This window comes from Sinocyclocheilus grahami, unplaced genomic scaffold (genome assembly GCF_001515645.1).
Source record: "Sinocyclocheilus grahami isolate Dianchi unplaced genomic scaffold, SAMN03320097.WGS_v1.1 scaffold1328.1, whole genome shotgun sequence".
Lineage (NCBI taxonomy): Eukaryota > Metazoa > Chordata > Actinopteri > Cypriniformes > Cyprinidae > Sinocyclocheilus > Sinocyclocheilus grahami.
Window position 1 is genome coordinate 123,249 of NW_015506507.1, and position 22,526 is coordinate 145,774.

Genomic DNA, 22,526 nt, shown 5'->3' on the forward strand with positions numbered 1-22,526 from the left:
TGATGCAATTTAAAGATTCAAATGATTATGTTTTGCATTACTACGCATTGATGTACATTTCATTATTGGTGCATAGTTAAGCTATAAATCTAGTCTAATGATATTTTGCATAACACTGACAGTGAGAAATCTTAATGTGCCAAGATCATTTGTCAAATTAATAACCTTGAATGATATATCAAAAGATGATCTCGCCATGGATGTGATCGCACATTAACAGAAAATATACAATTTAATAACTTGCACTGATTTAAAATCATTTTTCAATTGTACTAAGTTGGAATAATAAAAAAATATATCCCACGGGATTTTTCTAAATCAGCCATTCATCTCCGCCTGGACCCTTCTTGGACTTTTATTGTGGATTTTTTTCTCTCCCACAAATGGACGTGCATTCCGGTTCTATTTTAGCCGTTTACGGTGCTCTACTACGCGTTCTGATTTGCATCAGACTGCCGGAAGTCAATAAATAACCTGACACTGATTAATGCTTTTTATGGCTCTGATGCAGGTTATAATCTATGAATTATAATCCACAAACAACGCAAATGAAGCATAATCAGTTTTTTTTGGGTTATTGAAACAGAAAATAATTTTGAATTTCATGTTTTATCATAGCACTGTAGATTTAAACGTTTAGTGACCTTCAATTCTGCTGAGACTTTACTCTTTTTTTTTTTTACTTAACGAATGAATTAGACAAAAGTGTATATATGGCAACCAATATAATATATCATAGGCTATTAGCTAGGCTAAATAGCCTATATTCAATAACTGTAATAAAATAAATGTAACTCATTTGCTTTCTTTTATTCACTAAACAATGCGATTCGTTATCTGACGTAAATATGGAGAATTAACAAATATTATGAGTGTAAAAATGACTTTTGACTTAGAGTTTAGTTTTCAGAAGTCGTACATGGATGTTACATTTCAGCAGTAGGCTACACTATGCGTGCCTTTTCATATGTCTTGCATTACATTCAGATGTTCTTTCACAGATGGCCTCATAACAAAGCACTGATGATGGGGAAATTATTATATTATTATGTAATGCATAAAAACTACCAGTCTCTGGTTGCTAGCCATTCAGATTATGTCTTTGCTATTTATTTTTTTATTTCCACCCCCCTCTTATCGAGGGTCCAGGCAAGCAGTTGTAAGTCGGTTTATATTGCTCACAAACATCTGTCAGTCTCAATATAGGTGACCGATTAAGTTTCTTGAGAGAAATACTTGAAAAATTGCTTTAATTTGCTTGTGTTGATTATAAATACCATCTATATGGATGAAGTTTCCTCATTGTCTTCACAGTCACTTCCCATTCCACGTCTCTGAGAAGAGTTTAGTTCTGACTACAGTCAGGATAACATCAAGTTTCAACCTGTTTTATACAGTCTATGGTCTCAACCCTCTAAACTCGAAAACTTACATCTTTTGGATTTTTAAATTAAAAATATATGAATAAATTGAGTGAGATCATTGGCATTTCTTCATGACACTTTGACATTAATTTGAAGAAAATTGAGCTGAAAAACTATGCAATTGAAGTTTTATCACTTTGTTCTCAGTTTAATGTCAGGATATTGTTTTCTATCTATCTATCTATCTATCTATCTATCTATCTATCTATCTATCATCTATCTTTCTATCTATCATCTATCTATCTATCTATCTATCTATCTATCTATCTAACTTATTGACTTATGTAGTATGACATTGTCTGTTCTATCTATCTATCTACCTATGTAGCCTATAGTGTAATTGTAGGCTACTTAATTTTATTCACTAAACCGTCCTCTGGTCCATCTACAGGTTCACAGGGCGGGTTGGTTTACAGTGCACAAAGGCAAGGCTGTTGATTGGTTACCAGTCAGTTCATTCACATGTAAATCAGACCTCATAAATGTCCCCCTTCAGTCGCCCACTTTGCACAGTATATGTAGTGCTTGTTAGCACAGACTTTTGTCTCGAATTGAACCCGCCAACCATCTGCCCTCCATTCAGGCGTCCTCTCAGCGGTCTCTTTACTGCAGCAATATGGCCCCTGCGTCCCGCAGTAACAGACAAGAGGAGGATCTTTACGGAATAAAAGACAGAAAGGTATACGCAACGCGCCTTTTTAATCGCAAAAACAAATATATCGACGTTTTCCACAAGTTAAACGCATTTCTCTCTCCCTCTTCAGACGAGGAAGCCGCTGGTGGAGAAAAAGAGACGCGCCCGCATCAATGAAAGTTTACAGGAGCTGAGGCTACTGCTAGCCGACCCGGATGTAAGTTTATTCATCACTTCATGCATCTGTATCCCACACCAACATACAGCGCAAAGAGAGCCTTAACGTCGTTATTTACTCATTGGTTTATTTTAGGCGCAGGTAAAAATGGAGAATGCAGAGGTGTTGGAAATGACCGTGAAGCGCGTGGAAAGTATCCTGCAAAACAAAGAGAAGGGTAAGGAGCTGTTATCAAGTTTCATACAGGCTTGCTTTTTTTTAACGCTTTATTAATTCAATGTCACAAGAACATGAGGTATTACATATTCACACGATCAAATTAACATTATTAGCTACATACAGGCTTGCTTGCAAGTCGTAGCCTATGTATTTGGGTCGTGATGTCACACCGCTTTTCTCCTCCGCAGAAGCTGACAGCGTGAACCGCGAAGCTAACGAGCGCTTCGCCGCGGGATACATCCAGTGCATGCATGAGGTGCACACCTTCGTGTCCGGCTGTCCGGGAATCGACGCGAGCATCGCCGCCGACCTGCTGAACCACCTCCTGGAGTGCATGCCTCTGAACGACGAGGATCGCTTTCAGGACACCCTGTCAGATCTCGTGCCGGACTCTAGTAACTGTGGCACTTGGCCTGGCGAGGCGACATACGCTGCGTTGTCGCCCGGAGACAGGAGCGTGGTCACCAGCGGCTCCTCAGCCTTGTCCCCGGCCCCCTCCACCACCTCCAGCGACGACCTTTGCTCTGACCTGGATGACACGGACACGGAGCACAGCCGAGTCTCGGTGGACGCCAGGGAGCAAGCGCCAAGCGTGCCAACCGTGCATCTCTCCAAGTCCATGTGGAGACCTTGGTAGACAGATGCTTCTGGAGATCCCAGTTGATTCATGAACAGTATCTTTTTAGTTTAGAGCTATTAAAACATGCAATAGTCCAGGAGCACCTTTATGATAAGACCACGGACAGTTCTACATAGGAATAGGGCAGCTGCAACGTTTTTTGTCGTCGACCTGTGGATACGTTACCCCTCAGAAGCTCTTCTTGGTGCAACAATGTGCATTTCAGTCCAGTTTTACACAAAAAAAGTTCGTATTTTTATTTAATTTTGTATAAGCCAAGTTAAGCAACACTGTAAGGATAAATAATATTTCTAGGGAGTGTTTTCCCATCTCTTAATTATTGTAGGATGTAAATATTTCAATGTCGTGATAGCTTATAAATCTCTTGACTTATCAAAAAAGATGTACGTTGTCATTATGAAGAAGTCATTTTGAAATAAATGTAAATGTTAGATGTAATGACATTCAGTGGTTTATATGTGATTGTGATTTCAATAAAACATTTAGATTTCCTCACTGTGAAGAGTTTCATGTGGTGTCCTCTTTAAATCTAAGTTAAGGTAACGCGAATTTGAGGCTTTTCGCAGGAATTGACGAAGAGCAGATGTTATGCAGTTTTTAGGCAGATGCTATTGCTTTGATGTAGCTAATAAACAGAGTATGTAACGTGCTTTATCACACCTTCACACACAGTAAGTGTGAATGTCCGCTTTGGGTGTTTTGACCCTTCAGACGTAAAAAGTAACACCTCATTGACGATTATAACACTTTAACATGTGCTGCAGATACGTGTTACTGGTCAAGTCTGTCATCTAAATAGATTTATAGATTATATTTATATATAGTTTGTAGATTATATTTATTTAATAATTAGCGGACACGCTTGTAATGGTAGGCCTATTTTTTTGTAAGGGGCAAATCATAGAACCTGCAACCACGTTATAGGCAGTGTTGGGGAAAGTTACTTTTAAAAGTAATGCGTTACAATATTGCGTTACTCCACTAAAAAGGAACTAATTACGGTACTTAGTTACTTTTTATTAAAAAAAGTAATGCGTTACGTTACTTTTGCGTTACTTTTAAAATCTGGACAGGGCTTGCTTGTTTGTTTTTAAAATAAAAAGCTATATTTTTGGCAAATATAAAAGCCTTTTCACACCAAAAGTGAAATGAATGCGCCTCAGGCTGAAGGGAAAGTACAGTTACGTCCGTAGAATGCAGAAGAAGAAATTTCAACACACTTGAGCAATAAAAAAAGACACACAAATGTTTGTCTAGAGTCATTTGTGCTTATTAGTACAGTTGAACTGGATCATCGAAGGTCAGAAGCAAAGACATTGGTTAATAGAATGGGATTAAATACATAAAGCATATTTGTGTTGTTTAACATTTAATTATTGCAGGTTTGCGTCATATTCTGAGTTGCATTATTTTTATTCATTTTGAGGAATACTGAATCTGTGTTTTTTGTGTGTGTGAGTGAGATGAATTCATGCATATTCATATTTATTTAGAACTACAATAACATCTGATTTCTCAACATGGGGACAGGAGAGCTGTCAGTAAATAAATTGGAAAAACAGTAACTTGCGTTACTTACTTGAAAAAGTAACTCAGATGCTCTCTTGTAAATGAAAAAGTAATGTGTTACTTTACTAGTTACTTGAAAAAAGTAATCTGATTACGTAACTTGTAATGCGTTACCCCCAACACTGTTTATAGGCCTGTAAATCCGTTAACGTCGCTCACGGACGTTTCCTTAACGTTTGACCGATTAATATTGTAACGACTTTTCAGCTGATCATAGAAAAAAATACATGAGAAAAGTCCATATAATTAGCGCACTAACAAAAGACTCAGGCTACAACAGTTAGACCAAGTTTGTAGGTTTTCGCGCGGTTTCTCTTTTTGAATTAGACGTCGACCAAAAGGAGCACATTAGTTTTAAAATTGCAAACATATCTTCCTACCACAAAACCATTTGGAGGTTTAATTTTAAATGGGCTAGTTGAAGGTTAGGCTAGCGCGACCAAACCGCAAATGACTGCGGCTGACAGAAAACACTGAATCACGTCTAATTAAAGAATCCAGACTGAGTTTGGATAACCGCTAGTTTTAAGACACGTTCAGTGTCTTAGTTTATATAAATCATCAGTTTTCCACAACCAGAGCACGTATTAACTCTTTTAAATCCACACTTAGGCTCGCAGACTGATGACAGGTTACAGACTATTAGCACTGCTTTCATCGGATCAGGAGCGGCTTTTCGGTGATTGAAGTTTGTTGTCTTGGTAGGAGGCCTGAAAGAGCCATTCACACCTTGCACTTAAATGGGCGCAGGTGTGAAAGAGAGGAACTAGCGCGGCTTTCATGTGTGGAGACACAAACCCCTGGGCGCGCGGCGAGTGGAGTCTGACCACATGAAGGAAGCTGTGCGTCGGATGTGCGCTGTATAATAATAATGACAATAAAAATAAAAACGGCTGTAACTGTCGTCTGACTTTGAACATATGGCGCAGAAAGGGCCCCTCTGTTCCAACCAACGGTCCATTTGGGAAGGACTGTGTTGTAGGCTACACTAAAACGCAAAGGAATTGTATAGGCTACAAAAAAAAGTAAATCTTTTGTTCTTTTTGATTTGTATTGGTTATATTTGTCCTCAGGTTCGTTTTTTTTCTTTTCATAGTCAACTATTTATTTAGTTTGTTTGTTTTTATTGCCATACTAGCATCTTTGGCTATTTAAGAGACAAAAGTATAACGTACTAATGAAAAAATATATTTTATTAATATTTTATTCTATGTCCTAGAGCAGTGTTTCTCAACCAGGGGTCCGTGGACCCCTAGTGGTCCTTGACGTAAGGCCAGGGGGTCCGTATAAAGTATGAATTTTTGTATAAATGTTGTATATTTTGACATGACTTGTTCCCATGAAAGAAAAATCCAATATAGCTGATGATGATATGGCCAAATACTGGACAAGTCAACTAACTTGAATTATAGTTGACTGCATTTGGTCCTCACAAAGACACCAAGGATACATAGATGAGTCAATTTTGTTCTGGGGGTCCTTGAGGATGGTTCTGAATTGGACTGGGGTCCGGTACGCCAAAAGGTTGAGATTCACTGTCCTAAAGGACGCCAGGAATATTATACAAAAATAATAATAAATAAATAGACATGAAAATGCACGAATAGGCAAAAACATTGCAATGTTTTATTTTTTCATTCACCATCAGTTTTAAGGTTTCAGGCTATTTTCAGCCAAACTTTGTACAAAGATGATTCTCAACTTGATATACTACTGTACTTTATGGAATATGTGTGTAAAATGTAATAAATTGGTATTCCCATTCTCTAAAATGTATCTATACATTGCATCTAATTTGCATATTAATGTGTTCTTGGGGCAAACCATAATGAAAAAAGAAGTGTAATAATGGGAATAACTATAGCCTACTTGGCAACATTTTCATAAGAATATCTCATATTTCCCTATTGACTTGTTGTGTCCCCTCAAAATGGCTGATTAACATGCCATTTGTCCTGGTGTCCTCTACAGAAGACATGTCTGAAAATTATGCCGTTTTGCAACAAAAAGTCATATTCCGATTTGAAACCCCATTACATTTTTCTGAGGTTTATTTACGCCAACCAATTTGAAAATTAGCCAGATTTAAATGATAATTACAAAACATGATCATAATTCCCTAAGAGTGCTAAATTTGATCATTCTGTCAATATCAGTCATATTTTGCGTTTATGACCAAACATTTGATATCTCTAAACAGCCCTGAACGTGCTCTGTACAAGAAATCCAGACTTAAAACTGTGGCATGTATGGTCTCAGAGAGATACACTAAAATATAATGTCCTCTACAGAGGACAAACGTCTCGGGGTCCCAGGAGGATATAACAAACATATAAGATTTTTCATTTCAATATTTCGATTTAAAAATGAAGATGATTCATCAGAGAACTTTCGGATTAAACATGTTGCTAGTGACATTTAAAGTAGTACATTTCAACAAAATATGCAGATGGGTCTGACAGTCAACTTTAAATAAAATACAAGATTGTCTTAATTTCTTGTGAATATTTGCACATGTAAAAATTGACATGATCAGTGCTATTTAATTCCGCTCTTTGAAACGTAATGATATAAATCATGATCATAATACATGTAAATGTGTGGGGAAATGCAGTGGTACACTTAATGTATGACTTATGCATAGACATTTAAATGCCGATCTGAATAATTGACCAAAAAGTGGTTCAATTTATCCAACCTCACAAACTGTTTTAAATATAACAAGAAAAAATACATAAACAAGAGTCATTTCTAAAAAATAGACTTGAATTCAAATACACGTCAGCATGAAGGAACACCATATATTCACAAGTTTGAAAGTGAGCGAATGCGAGCACATTTATTCACAACGTGGCCTAAACATTGTTTCCTTAACATTAAAACCTTAATGCCAAGTTGACCTCCACAACAGTGTTTTAGTTCTTTTCAAAATAGAGACCTTTGAACCTGGTATTGAAATCTGCCCATATGTCCGTATTCAGGTGCTTTTGTGCAGGGGATTTATGATAATTGTGGTCGTACAGCAGGTTTACACAGGTTTAGGTAGGGACATGGGTGAGATCAGACCTCTGTCTGAGTAGATTCAGTCTGAGAGGAGAAATTTAACACTGAGGTTCTACATCACAACAGACCATCAGACAGCAGCACCTAAGCTCTTCAGCTTGAAATACTTTTCACATAAATTAAACTAATGCTACTAATGTAACTAATGCATTGTCAAGCTCTCAACACATTCACTATCTGATCAAATAAGCTGCAAGTGCTAAAGCAAAATGATGCAAGTTATCGTGGTTTGTGTCAGGGATGTAGAGCACTTTCCAACCGTCCTAGTTTAATAAATAATAGGGATGCACCGAAATGAAAATTCTTGGCTGAAGCCGAAACCAAACAAAATGAAACACTGGGACAATTTACAAATATTTAACACTGAACATTTTTTTTTACATTCTAGCAGACATTATACCAACAAAGCACAATTTAACAAAGTTAAAAAAGTTAGTAAAATAATATTTTTGGGCCATCAGACAACCCTTCTTGAACCAGGCATGTATTTTTTACTGTACAAATAAAAGCAGCCTTGCTGAGAAGACACTTCTTTTAAAACATTAGAAAATATTACAGATCCCAAACATAACACTCTAAAAAATGCTGGGTTAAATACAATCCAGAGCTGGGTAAAATCGGGACAAACCCAGCAATTGGGCTGTTTTGACACAGCGGTTGGGTTAAATGTTTAACCCAACCTTCTGGATAGTAACCCAACCGCTGGGTCAAAACAACCCAATTGCTGGGTTTGTCCCGATTTTACCCAGCTCTGGATTGTATTTAACCCAGCATTTTTTACAGTGTATAATCAGCGCAGATTTTCCTCGCGTGTTGGATTTTGAACCAAGCAGATCTGCCGTGAGTTCGTGCAGCGCTGTCAGAATACATGCAATTCGTGCGTGTATTAGAAAACATAGCGTTCCGCAGTATATTTACTAATTGTTTAAGGCCATTTCGCGATTTCAGTCATCATACACTCTAAAAAATGCTGGGTTAAATACAACCCAGTGCTGGGTAAAATAGGGGCAAACCTATGTTTAATGTTTAACCCAGCCTTCTGGGTAGTAACTAAACCGCTGGGTCAAAACAGCCCAATTGCTGGGTTTGTCCATATTTTACCCAGCACTGGGTTGTATTTAACCCAGCATTTTTTAGAGTGTACAGTAACCAGCAACAAGCACCACTTTCTCTTCTTATCGAAGACATGCGCTGCAGTACTAAACAGTCTCTCGCTGTCGGTGCTTGTAATGATTTTTGCCTCTTTCTCAGACAGTTTTAAATGCTTCCACACTGCCGTCATGTTTGCTGCATTATAAAGAGTGCGCGAATCTCACTCTACGCTGCTTGCCATTTGATCGCGTCACGTCTTTTGCTATTTTCGGCCAAATGATTTTGGTTGCCGAACATTCGGTGCATCCATAATAAATAATAATTCAGCTCATAAACTACAAATCCTCAGTGTTAAATTGTGAATTTGAAAGGATATCAGAAACATATCCAACAACACAACTATCAAACACCAGAAGAACTGTTACAAGAGCTTATACATCTATTTAGAAGAAAAAAAAAGCATATAAAATGGTTTTATCCTTTAAAAAAAAAAAAAAAAGTTGTAAAAAAGAAATAAGTTAGTCCGTGTATAGGCACATTAAGGAAAAAAAAACTGCCGGGGAAACACTGAAAAGGAAATATTATTCCTTAATATTACAATCTAACAGTAATGGTCATTGAACAGCACAGTCTGGCTTAAAAGACAGTTTAGACAGTCTGGAAATAATTCATTCACTCTGATTTATTCTCTCACCCATTCATGTATTTACACTTCTGTACACATTCACACAAACAAGCAACAGAACGAGTCTTCATGAAGGTCTGTGGCAGCGGCAGAGGCATTTTTTCTATGCTAAAATGTCCGCTTTGATATCAGACGAGGTTTGTATTCTTACAGGTGGAAAGAGGGGTTCAGTTCAGGTGACAGGACCAGGACAGGCATGTGTTTCTGAGTGTGTAGAGTCTTCACTGCTATTGGCCGGAGGCACCGTGACATCACTGCTTTCTGTTTCTCCCATGTGCAGATCTGGTGGATCCTCCTCTGTCAGGGTTTCACTGACCTCTTCACAGCCGACACATGCCTGCAGATAAACACTGATATTAGTCTGCATAGAGTTTGCAACCCATTTTACTTCTTTAATGTGATGTAATCTGTATTCTACAATTGTGACCCTGGACCACAAAACCGCTGGGGTATATTTGTAGCAATAGCCAAAAAAACACTGTGTGTCAAAATGATCGATTTTTCTTTTATGCCAAAAATCATTGGGATATTAAGTAAAGATCATGCTCCATGAAGATATTTTGTAAATTTCCTACCGTAAATATATCAAAACTTAATTTTTGATTAGTAATATGCAATGCTAAGAACTTCATTTGGACAACTTTAAAGGCAATTTTCGCAATATTTTGATTTTTTTTGCACCCTCAAATTCCAGATTTTCAATCTGTATCTCGGCCAAATATTGTCCTAACCTAACAAACCATACATCAATTGAGAGCTTATTTATTCAGCTTTCAGATGATGTATAAATCTCAATTTCAAGAACTTGACCCTTATGACTGGTTTTGTGGTCCAGGGTCACAATTAAGAAAATGTAGGGCTTGATTTCATCCATCTGGAATTGACTAGATAGTGAAATGTGGTAAAAGTTATTACTTTTTGATTAAAGTTACAAGACAAGATCTAACAATTAGTTGTATTTTTAAGAAAGAAAAAAACTATTTCAGATTACATTTTACCACCTTAATATTTGTAAATAAATTTCTAATTTAAAAAATGAGACATTGTGTATTTAATGGTAATTCTAACATTAACATTAACATTAACAAACAAATAATAATAATGTTATATACATAAAATAAAATCCAAACACACACACACTCGGTTATTACAGTACTGTTCAAAAGTTTGGGGTCAGTAAGATTTTTTTTCATGAAATTAAGACATTTATTCAGCACGGATGCATTAAATTGATAAAAAATCTAACAAAAATACTACAGTTTTATTAAATATTAACCCGTTTTCAACACTACTAATAATGTTTCTCTAAAGAAATATTTCTCAAGCAGCAAATCAGCATATTAGAATGATTTCTGAAGGATCATGTGCCACTGAAGACTGGAGTAATGATGCTGAAAATTCAGCTTAGCATTATTTAAACGCCTCATTCGCTCAATTTAAAACGGACTTGAGTAAATATCAGATAAATATCAGTGTATACAGACCTTGACGTCGATGGCTTTGGGCAGCCCACCTCTTCTCATCCAGGGATGCACCTCCGCCAGCTCTCTCTTCTGCTCTTCTGTAAAGCGTGGCTGACTTTTCTGCATCTGCCGCAACTTCTCCCTGTCCTCCCTCAGAACCTTCTGGATGTCACTGCAAGAGGGAAAAATATATTTGTAATTTAACGTCAAGCAAGCGTCCAATAAAACAATAAGAGTTTAAAACCACTAAAGATTAATGTAAACCTTTACTGTAGCTTGAGACTAAACAAAAAATGTATTATATATATATATATATATATATATATATATATATAATTATTCCCATCTATTTTATTGTTATTTCTAAAGTGTTAAGGGTCAATTTGCTTCACATATGTTCAAAATTAGCTGCACACACACAAAATGAAAAAAAAAAAAGTGACACTAAGGTGCAAATAACTACAAGAATAAATAGTACCTAACATTCTTTTCAGTACTTCAGTTCAGTAAATGTAATCAATGGGGGGAAAAACTGCTAAAAACAACCTTTGGCTGATTTTTTTGACTGTGAAACAGTGATTTCTTCATTTTCTAGTAAACTTTGAGTCCTAAGTTCTCATGTGTTTCATGTTTTAGTGTTTGACAAGCTACAATAATGGTTTTCAGTTTTCATAATAAAAACTGTACATGACTCTAAATGAGAACTATTCACACATTTTCAAGAAGAAATATTTTAACAAGTATTTCAAGCATTGTGAAAACTGAGTGTGGGTCAAACTGACAGGAAGATAAAAGACTTCCTGTTCCTCTTTTAGATTCTATCGTTCTGTTAATATGACAGTTTGTTTCACCTGGTCAAGCACAGTATAGATTGTGGATTACAACTGACATGACTAGAGCTCTAATGATGAATGGCAGGAAGGGGGGGGGTTGGTTACTGGTAAGCGGGCATTACTAGTAGTGGGGTGGGTGGGCTATTTCTCCTCTCTCTGCCCACTCACCGAGATGGTAACTGGTATGGCATCATAACATCTTTGTCCACGTTAGCCATGAGCAGCCACAGCGGGTCCTGCAGTGCATACTTGATCAGCGTCTCACTCCCATCCAGCGCCAGCGCCCCAGAGCCCGAACCAGAGACTTGCTCCTTGTCCTTATGGGATTTCTGTGAAGAATCCACACTGCCGAAGTAGTTACTGCTGTTGTTGCTTCCTGAAGATGTAAAAAAAATAAATAAATAAAAGAGAGCAGAAAGGAGTGATGAGAGAAGTGGACCTTTTGAACATCACAGTTTTAACATGGAAATCATGTATTGAAGAAACCAAACACAATACAAAATAATTTAGAGGAAGTGGGAAATTTTTTTTTTGGTACATGTTGTTTATTGTGGGCTAAGAATATGAGGTTCTTCCTCTTTCGGGATTGCACTTATGTGCTTATATATAAGGTTGTCAAAATATATAACAGTATATATTTTTACAGTATGTGTAGTACTGATTTGAGTTGTGTGAGCAGTCAAATGCATTTTTTGGGTAAAAAGGCCCTTTATAATGAAGTATTAATAACACAGTCGGTTATGTTTAACGTGATCATAAAGAGGTAACACAAGACACAAGTGTTGTATCAGATCTACCACTATAAACCCCAAAACTCACCAGTTCTGCTGGCAGACCCGCCGCTAGCAGACATCCCACAGCCATTAGAACCAGAGCCCATGGAGCCTGAGGTAGCAGAGCCGGTGCCGGAGCGCGAGTCCTCTGGGAGAATGTCCAGCAGGTCACTAGATGATGAGAACGCATCACTATGCTGACCGTCGACAGGTGACCCTTCATACTAAAAACCAACAAAAAAAATTGAATGTAACAAAATCCATCATTTTATCCATTCATTTTTTATATTTATTATTTATTTAATTACAAAATGTACAGGACATCATATCCTTTCAGGTAATCCTAAATAATTTTGCATGCTTAAAGCCTAATGTGAAGAATACAAACTTTGAAGCTGCATGTTTGGCTTAAGATTTTTACATGTATTATTTATTTTATTATAATTAATATTTCATAATTTTTTTTAATACAGAGATTACTTTTGCAATAATAATTATGCTTTAATTCTCCACGCTTTAAGTCTAATGTGGCAAAATGAAGATGCAAAGCTTAAAATTTGAATGAACTTGCTTAAAGTATTTAAAAAAAGGTTTAATACTGCCACCTGCTGGTCAAGACAAAGTTTTGCATTTGAGTTCTGCTTTGTTGCAGGGGTCTCCAAACTCTATCCTGGAGGGCAGGTGTCCTGCAGAGTTTATCTCCAACCCTAATTAAACACACCTGAACCAGCTAATCAAGCTCTTACTAGGCATACTAGAAACTTTCAGGCAGGTGTGTTGAGGCAAGTAGGAGCTAAACTCTGCAGGACCGAGTTTGGACACCCCTGACTGTGTGTGTGTGTTGTTTGAATACTTTCAGACAAAAATGAAAGAATGAGAGGTGAAATTAAGAAAAGTATTTAAAAGGAACACAATGGTAAAAAAAATGCACTGTAATATGACAGTACTTGTAAGCCACAGAAAATGAGATAAAGATTACCAACCTTGTCAGTTTTGGTTTGCCCAGTTGCACTTCCTGCTTTCTCCACACTTCTGCTGCAGTTTGTCTGTGGTACAATAGATGGCGCTGTGCACTCCTGTCTCTCAGCAGAGCGTTGAGTCTCCTCTAACTGCAGCAGGTTGAGCTGCAAAGGCGAGCTGCAGCGCGACTGGAACAAAGGCGGGGACGGCGGCCCGCCTCCACCCATGGACTGAGGGGTGGGGCTTCGTGAAGGCTCCTCCCTCAGCTCAGGCTGTTTTGGCAGTTCTTCGGGACACACGAACGGAAACGGCTGTGGTGGGAATGGAGTCTGCGGAGTAAAGGGGTTCTGGGGGGCAAACTGGGTCTGTATGGTGAATGTGGACTGTGGAGGGAACGCTGCTTGTGCAGCAAATCTAGGCTGAGGTTGAAAGGTAGGCTGTGCGGGGAAACTTCCCTGCTTGGGGTAGAATGGCTGTCGTGGAGCACCGCCGATCTGTGGGAACATATAGTTGGGCAGCACCAGAGCAACCATGGGTGTGACCAGAGGAGCTGAGAACGGCGTTTGGATAGGCTGCATCGGGATGCGTGGATCCTGGCTGCACTGACTCTCCCCAAAGCCTGACAGTGGAGCATCTACCCTGGGCTGCATGCCGCCGGCTCCCGGGTACATCTGCAGCGGGTACCCGGGCATCACAGCCGGATAAGCGATGGGGAAGGTGGATTGGGATGTGTCTGAGGGAGACCAGGAGGTCTGGTTGAGGCCCTGCAGCTGAGGTCTGGGTGGTGGCCTACGGCCTGAAGGAGTGCTGTCGGACGACTCGTTCGGCTTGATGCGTTTGGACTTGGTCTTCTTGTTGCGACCCCGGCGGGTTCCGCTGGTCTCAGGTGCACCACCGCCACCCTGCTTAGAACGAGCAGCGGGAACAGCTGGAGAGAAAGACAGGAAGCAGTTATCAACTTATATCATTCATTCATATATATCGTGTAAAGACTACTTTTTTTTGGTCATTTACAATCAAAGAAAAAAAATGTGATTGGAAAAAAATTAAATAAGCTTGGCTATTATGACAAAAATAATAATAAAATGAAATATAATAATTAATATAGTAATAATAACAATCAATGATGTTTAATATAATAATAATAATATTCATTAATTATTGTTAAGTTGTTTTATTATTATTATTATTATTATTATTATATAAAAATATTAAACAAAATAAAAAATATTTGCTGCTTTATTTTTTTTACTTTTGTAACATTTCCCTGTAAAAAAAGAGAGTATTATAATAATGTTATAAAATTATTATTATTATTACAAAATACAAATATTAAACAAAATAAGAAATTATGTGCACCTTTATTTTACTTTAGTAATATTTTTGTAATAAAATCATAATATCATATCATAACATCATTCATTCATATCATGTAAACTTTGATTCAACTTTTGTACTTTGATAAAATTTTTTGGGACATTTACAATCAGAAAAAAAAGTGATTGGAAAAAAAATTAAATAAGCTTGGCTATTCTATGTTATTATATAATAATATGACTAAAATAATAATAAAACGAAATATAATTATATAGAAATAATAACAATCAATGTTATGTATAATAATAATAATAATATTAATTAATTATTATGGTGAGTTTTTTATCATCTAAAAATATTAAACAAAATATTAATATTAATAATATTTATGGCTTGTCTAATTTTTTTATTTTTAAATGATCAGTTTATAGGTATTTTACATTACATGTTTGGGATGATGGTAGGTGCACATTGCATTCCCACATGCATGCTATAAACAACACATTATAAACTACAAGCACATATGCAGAGATGTATTTGTGTGGAACACATTTACTGTGAACTGAGCTGCTCTGAGACACTGAAAACACTGGATCATGAGCTGCTCACGTGTAATAGAAGTGCTGTGCTGTGCAGTCTTTAAAATTCAGGTTTAGACTAAAATCCCTCCTTACCCTCAGATGTAACTTGTCCTTTCTGTCTCTCCAGATAGAGGGAGCAGTCGGCTTTAAAAGCGTGCACACCTCGCAGCTCTCTGAAGCGACTGAGGAATGCCTGCTCTTCCTTCTGAGTGTGTGCCGCCAGAACCTGCTTGGTCAGGCCCAGTTTCTTGTAAGCCTCTCGCTCCTGATTGTGTGGCGAGACCGCGGCCGGAGGAACAGTGAGACCCTGACCTTCAGTGCCTTCAGTGCTGGGGACGTCTTCAATGATCTCTGCAAAGAACAACACAAGATATTTAACTCTACAATGAGCAAAGTGTTGTCCCAAAACACAGGTGGCACGACCAGCACTTGTTTACGGGCTGCATCCAGGCCTTCTCAAGTTTATCTCATGCATGTTGGGATGGGAATCAGGGGAAAATGCTAGACGTATGCATAAATTCCTGAAGCCCTGCCGGGGTGATCTGCACCTTTATTTTACTCATCATCTCAATCAAAAGGCTTCGCAATCAATTTTTTGTCCCTATGTCAAGGGAAGATTTTACTAACTTTGAAGTTTGGAAGAGAATTCTTGCTTTGGAGAGATGTGTCTTGTTGCGGATATGACTAAAACAAAAAAGGTGTTTTACCAAGGAACAGACAAAACACATACAGCACAAATACAGATAAACTATCCAAAACCTTGTGAGCTGCATAGATAGCATTTTATTATTTCTGTCGATATGTATCATCTGTTATTGGATATTTTATTGTGGAAGCTCATTTCCCAAATTAGATTACCATTTAGATGATTTCAGTCATCTAACACTCACTTAAATTTAATCTTTAAACACGCTGATAATTTAACACTGAATACTGTTAAATGCTATTTTAAGCAAATATTAAAATAAATATATATATTTTTTATTGATGTCAACAAACAATATAGATTTGTAATATTCATAAAATGAAAATGTTCATCAGTATCTGCAAATTTATTCATTATAATTTTAATTTATATTATAATTTTAAATTTATTAATTATATATTTTTATTATAACTAAATTATTAGAAACAATAATTTAACAATTTATGTGACTATCATTTTACATTTATTAAAAATGATTATCATCATATTTATTAAATACATATTTTATTCTAATTTATTTATTTATAATTTATATTAAACAATTAAATCAAATGCAATTAAAATGCACAGTTTTGCCTAATTGTGCTATATATATATATATATATATATATATACAGTATATTTATGTTTAGAATCATATTGTTACCTTAGCAATATGCTAATAGAAAACTAAAACAATTTCATACGCAGGCAGCAGACATCAAGACAGCTCACTAGGTTTTGTAACAGAAACATTATTTATAAGAATAGATAGCAGTAGAGAAAGAAAGAAAGACAGACAGGCCAGACGAACAGACATACAGATATATACGGAATAAATCATTTTACCTTTCTTGTCTCCTACGTGTACAATGGTGCTGCTGTAGCTGCACTGGCTGGTAATAGAGACCACGCTTTCAGGTTTACTGGGCAGCGCGAGTGGAGTCAGAGACGGACTCACTACACCAGAGCCTGGAGGCTTCTTAGACACTTCTAATGATGAGAGACCTGGTTGGTTCTTTAGATGGCCTGCCTCTGAACACAGAGAAAATATAGAATAAACAGGTTTCAGAACTGATGTATTTACAGGGATTGACAATCAAGATGGCCTCATAGGCAAATACCACATTATATATTCATTTTATATATATATGTATATATATATTTTTTGTAGTGCATCTTTCAACATGCCCTCGGATGTTCATTCATGTTTATTTCATGCTAATTAGAATGCACTCTTGCTTCGCTTGAACTGAGGCAAAGAGTGAACCCGGCATGCCACTCCAAAACTGTATTTATCATTTGAAATTCTTAATAAAACTAACAGGATTTGAATGCTGAGACTTTGTTTCCTATTGCCAAAAGTAACCTGCTCGTCTTGTCTCTCAGCGCGTTGTCTGTGTCCTCTTTGCTCTGCGATGTTTTTCACTCCGTAAGAAAATGAACGTGTGGTGTGAGAGCACGTACATATGCCACTGAATTTATAGAATATAATACTGCGAATTAAAAAATTTGTATTAAATAAAAATAAAATAAATTAATACTTAAAAATTAAATTTCAAACGTTTTTGGGGTGAAACTTTTTTTTATGGTAGGTCTGTTTTAAAAAAGTTTTATGTGTTATTGTTAACATTTCTCTCTGGAGAAAATGAATGGGATTTAAAAAATTTGGGAGCCTGCTCAATTATGCAAAATAATCTTGGAAAGTGGAATTGTTTCAGTACCTTCAGGCACTTGTATGGAGCTCTCAACACCTCTCTGCTTGTCTTCGTCTGAGTTTGAGGACGTTGTGTTTGAGGAGGATTGGCACTTTCTCTTCACTGTAATGGGCACGTTACAGCTTTCCAAATACCTGATGGAGAGAGAAAGACGCCATCAATGAAACAAGGTTTACAAACGGCTAACCGGGCTGAATGTAACATAAAACCTATCTGATCTACTTTGTTTTGTCTTTATTCCATTGTTTTGTACCATTATGACCCTACAATCATTTGATTATTGTGGTTTAAGTGTACAACACACGTGTCAAAATCCTATCCATTTTTTCTAATCTCTTTGAATTCCCTCACTGAAAATATCATCAATAAAAATCTCAGTATGTTTACAGTAAACATTTGCTTACTTTAAGAGGGATTTTTTTTTCTATATTAAAAACATTAGTCAAATTCATTAAAACTGAGATTTTGTGTCATTTTCCATTGTTTTAGGCTTTAGGCTAAATATGTAGCACGATTATCCTGTTGAGAAAGAGCGCTAATGAGACTTCACATCCTGCAAAACCTAATGTCCTCTGCCGACTCATGAAAACAAGTTCATTCATCTTCATGGCACGCTTAATTCAGTTTCTCGTACTCTCTTTGCATCACAGAATCAATAAGTGCATTTAATTTGGTTAAGTGAGTCGAGACAGTCTCTGTCCATGCACCATCAGTTTTCACTGTGACGTGACTTTGCGTCTTTGTACCTGATTACGCTGTCCAGGCAACTAATCTGCTGATAGGAGTAGACGGTCTTGTCTTTGAAGGCCAGCTCCTCTTGAAGGCCAGCACGCTGCTCCACAGGAGACTCTCTTACGTTCACAGGATACGCAGAATCTTTGGGTCGAACCATTGAACTTTTCTGTAGAAACTCTGCAGAGAAAAAAGGCACAATTAGTCATATTAAAATTGGAATTGCCTAGTGACCTAGGGTGAAAAATATATCGGGATTGTAACATGGGGGGGGGAATCAGAAATCATTCTAATATGCTCATTTGGTGTCAAGAAACATTCCTTTATTTATTATTAAGGAATTATTATTTATTTATTATCAATGTTAAAAAAGCATAATCTTTTTTGAAAATTTTTTGTCAGGATACTTTGATGAATAGAAAGTTCAAAAGAACATCATTCATTTGAAATATAAATCTTCACTGTCACTTCTGATCAATTTAATGCATATCTGCAGTATAAAAGTGTTCATTTCTTTCAAAAAAATTAATGACCCCAAACTTTTGAACACTAGTGTATTTAAGCAATATAAATAAATAATATATAAAATCTATATTATTTAATAATATATAAAATAATATATAAAATCTATTATATTATATTAAAATTATTAACATGCTGCATTTGTGAATAAATGCTGGATGTTTTCCCCTCATTTTTGAGTCAACTAAAAATGTACTTCTTTTACAATAGAGGAAACCATGTGAAGGGTTTTTCATTGAGATTTGATGCATTTTTGTGTGTGCATTTTCGAATTGCCAGCCACAGATGTTAAGTGTTTTAAAATCAAAGTTCAAATCACATTTGTAATATTTGTTAATATAATCTCTCTCCATCATGGATCCCTGGTCTTCAGACACAGATTTGAGCTACACGCCAAAAAACACAGACTTTGATGACAGATGAGGGTGCACAGATGGTGGAGGATATTGGTACATACTAGTAGGGCTCTTCTTGGACTGCTGCTCCTGGTTTTTCTGCATGTGAACTCCTTTGCAGATCTCCTGAAAGCTCCTCTGAGAAAACAGACACATACAAAGACAAATAAATCCACCAGAGCCTCAATGCATGAATAAAAAAGTGACCTTGAAGCATTTGACTTTCAAAAATGGCTCCACTGAAAAAACCACTGAACTAGAATTCATCATGTGACTCACCGGTTTGGCTCTCCTGGCATCCTCTTCCTCTTGTCGCAGGCGTGTTCCATTACCGTTACTTTCACTAGATGATGCCACACTCAGCAGGTGATCATTACTGCCCAGACTCCCATAGCCGCTCAAACCGTTGTTGTGTACAGGCTACAACACACAAAAACATGTTTTTATCAGTGACTTTCACTTCTCTCATCCAAAAGGACGGAGTACACAACACCAGATTTTAACACTAGGCATCATAACCTCGCCAACTTTGTAAATGGTTACTGAGAAAAAATTGGGCATCATACACTAAACTACAGTCTGTCTGTTACACAGTCTCATCCACGAATCTCTGACATCATGTGGCAGGATGTAAAAGCCAGTTTCCTGTAGACTCAGTTAATCTGGTTCTTTCCACTGTGAATGAGTTTCCGTACCTGCACCAGGAGTCTGTGAATTTGCTCAGTGATTTCCTGGATGTCGGAGTCTACAGATTTGCCCTCAGCTGCAGCTGGAGCTGCAAACACATCTTCATTCACTGGACCCCTGGTAGAATGGACAAAATTACAGTTAAACTACCATTCAAAAGTTTTTTCCGGAAAGAAGTATTTTATGTTCACCAAGGCTGCATTTATTTGATACAGTAAAAACAGTAATATTTTGAAATATTATTACAATTTAAAATAAGTGTTTTCTATTTGAATGTGATTTAAAATATAATTTATTCCTGTGATGCAAAGCTGAAATTTCACCATCATTACTCTAGTCTTCAGTGTCACATGATCCTTCAGAATCATTCTAATATGCTGATTTGCTGCTCATGAAACACTTCTGATTATTATCAATGTTGAAAACAGTTGAGCTGCTTAATATTTTTGTGGAAACTGTGATACTTTTTTTTTTTTTAGGATTCTTTGATGAACAGAAAGTTCAACAGAACAACACTTAAATGTCTTTACTGTCACTTTTAATCAATTTAATGCATCCTTGCTGAATTCTGAAAAGTATTAATTTCGTGTAAAAAAAAAAAAACTTCAGCAATTATATTTTTTAACAAATATCAAGCTTGTCTCAGATACGTTCTCTTTTTCAGCTTATGCACTCACATGCGAACTTTGTGTCTGCCAATGATGAAGGAAACTTTGCGGCTCCACGGATTGACAAAGCTGGACCAGCTGGTGTCTATGGTGATGTACTCTCCATTACGAGCGCAGAAGCGGATCGAGTGGTCAAACGGCTGGCCAGCATACTGGAGGACTAATGGGACAAAAAAAAAAGTCTTTACTCACAAATAGAACTTTTAAAACCCATTTTATTATTTAAAAAAATGATCCACCCCAATTTGTCCCAAAACAATAGACTTCTAGTGCTCTCTGATTAAGATAGAAGAAAGCACCTTCCCATAAAAAAGTTAAACATAACCTTTAATGAACTAAATCGACAGAGCAAAGACTAAATAGAATGAACAGAGTGACTCACTCTTCCTGTGGATGCCAAGCATGACTGGTCGATCACTGGGATGTAGGTGCAGCAGGACAGGTGTGCCAATCAAATCCTGTGGCAGGTATCCTAGTAATGGAACGGCCCTACAAGAAAACATCACATAACAATTCTGATTAGTCTGACAAAAACTGTTATTGGCTTTAATATGCATGATTATGAGAAATGGAAAACAGCAGGTGTAGAGGTACAGCTGTTGCGTGAAACACCCAGTGCTTAAGTTACCAGCTAATCATCGTCAGGTCCGTCAACAGTGAAGCATTAGCACACTTACCTCTCATCCACATCCTGAAACAAACAGCTGGGGGTGTGTGTTGTGGTGAAGATTCGTTTGTCCGTGGGGATCCTTGGAGCTGAGGAATGAACATAATAAAAATTTTGAATGGTAGTGTTTAAAAAATACTCTTCTTTAAATAACTGAATCAAAAACTAATTTATTTGACACCAAAAAATATGCACCTCTTGAAATATTACTAAGAGACAACAAATAATTCAGAGAATCAGTTCTCTTTAATTCATTGTCCTAATGAATCGATTTGCTAAAATGATTCGGTTTTCCTCAATGCAACTATAAAATGATAAAAAAAAATGCATTATACATACAGAAGATTGTGTAAAAGAACTGACCTTCGTAGCCAGAGTGCACTCTCTCGGCCAGCAGGAGGCAGCAGAACTGATCTTCAGAGTGCTCCATATCCTGAACCTTCATCAAGTAAGGAGTCATTCTGAAGGGATAGTACTGACGATCTCCCTCACACTCTTTACCACCGCTGGAGAACAGGACAGGAGAGATTTACACATACATTCAAAAAAAAAAATCTGGTAATAAACATCAGCTTTGTCCAATGTAAGCAGCCTACTACAACCTAGTGAGATTTTCCATTCCGATCTATTCTAAAACAGTATGATTTCTAAACAAAGCATACGGAGGCACATTTCATGTCTACAAAACTAATTTCAAGCATTTAAGTATAAACCTTTAGATAAAATGGTCTTTTAAGAAGCATAAATTCCATTAACTGCGTCTAAACCTTTAACTACTTGCATAATTTGCAAATGGTTTAGGATCTGGCCTGCACACAAAAATTGTAGGTTTGATCACAAGTGCACTCTCAAAAATAGAAAAAAAAGAGTCTGCTGTTTGTTTCATTCAGATGGTTTATGTAGCATTGTTTCACAAAGCTAAAGTCAGACCGTTCTGTTTTTTGCTTCTTTGTTTGGATTGTGATTCAAATGCTGTGGTTACCTCTAATTTTAAATGCAAAGAGCACAGGCAAAACCTGAG

The 22,526-nt window shown here is 36.8% G+C and overlaps 2 protein-coding genes across 4 annotated transcripts in view; one reads left to right on the forward strand and one right to left on the reverse strand.

The window, feature by feature from the left end:
• Positions 1-1,826: 1,826 nt before the first annotated feature.
• Positions 1,827-3,386, forward strand: LOC107569265 (transcription cofactor HES-6-like). The gene is made up of 4 exons (XM_016255302.1): positions 1,827-2,103; positions 2,189-2,275; positions 2,372-2,453; positions 2,644-3,386. The coding sequence occupies exons 1-4, from the start codon at positions 2,041-2,043 to the stop codon at positions 3,090-3,092; spliced, it is 681 nt and encodes a 226-aa protein (XP_016110788.1). The 5' UTR covers positions 1,827-2,040; the 3' UTR covers positions 3,093-3,386.
• Positions 3,387-8,839: 5,453 nt separating this feature from the next.
• per2 (period circadian clock 2) overlaps positions 8,840-22,526 on the reverse strand; it is a 33,517-nt gene continuing 19,830 nt past the window's right edge. For 2 of the 3 annotated variants that reach the window (XM_016255323.1, XM_016255324.1), the window contains 18 exons: positions 21,869-22,011; positions 21,516-21,594; positions 21,221-21,327; positions 20,848-20,998; positions 20,179-20,287; positions 19,763-19,903; positions 19,546-19,621; positions 18,581-18,746; positions 17,841-17,968; positions 16,966-17,151; positions 16,059-16,115; positions 15,525-15,782; positions 13,553-14,461; positions 13,101-13,106; positions 12,620-12,799; positions 11,969-12,176; positions 10,989-11,139; positions 8,840-9,841 (listed from right to left, as the gene is read on the reverse strand). In XM_016255323.1, coding sequence (XP_016110809.1) covers positions 9,677-9,841; positions 10,989-11,139; positions 11,969-12,176; positions 12,620-12,799; positions 13,101-13,106; positions 13,553-14,461; positions 15,525-15,782; positions 16,059-16,115; positions 16,966-17,151; positions 17,841-17,968; positions 18,581-18,746; positions 19,546-19,621; positions 19,763-19,903; positions 20,179-20,287; positions 20,848-20,998; positions 21,221-21,327; positions 21,516-21,594; positions 21,869-22,011 — 3,220 coding nt within the window. In that variant the 3' untranslated portion in view covers positions 8,840-9,676. The remainder of the gene's footprint in view (positions 9,842-10,988; positions 11,140-11,968; positions 12,177-12,619; positions 12,800-13,100; positions 13,107-13,552; positions 14,462-15,524; positions 15,783-16,058; positions 16,116-16,965; positions 17,152-17,840; positions 17,969-18,580; positions 18,747-19,545; positions 19,622-19,762; positions 19,904-20,178; positions 20,288-20,847; positions 20,999-21,220; positions 21,328-21,515; positions 21,595-21,868; positions 22,012-22,526) is intronic. The other variant, XM_016255321.1, reaches the window with a different exon arrangement.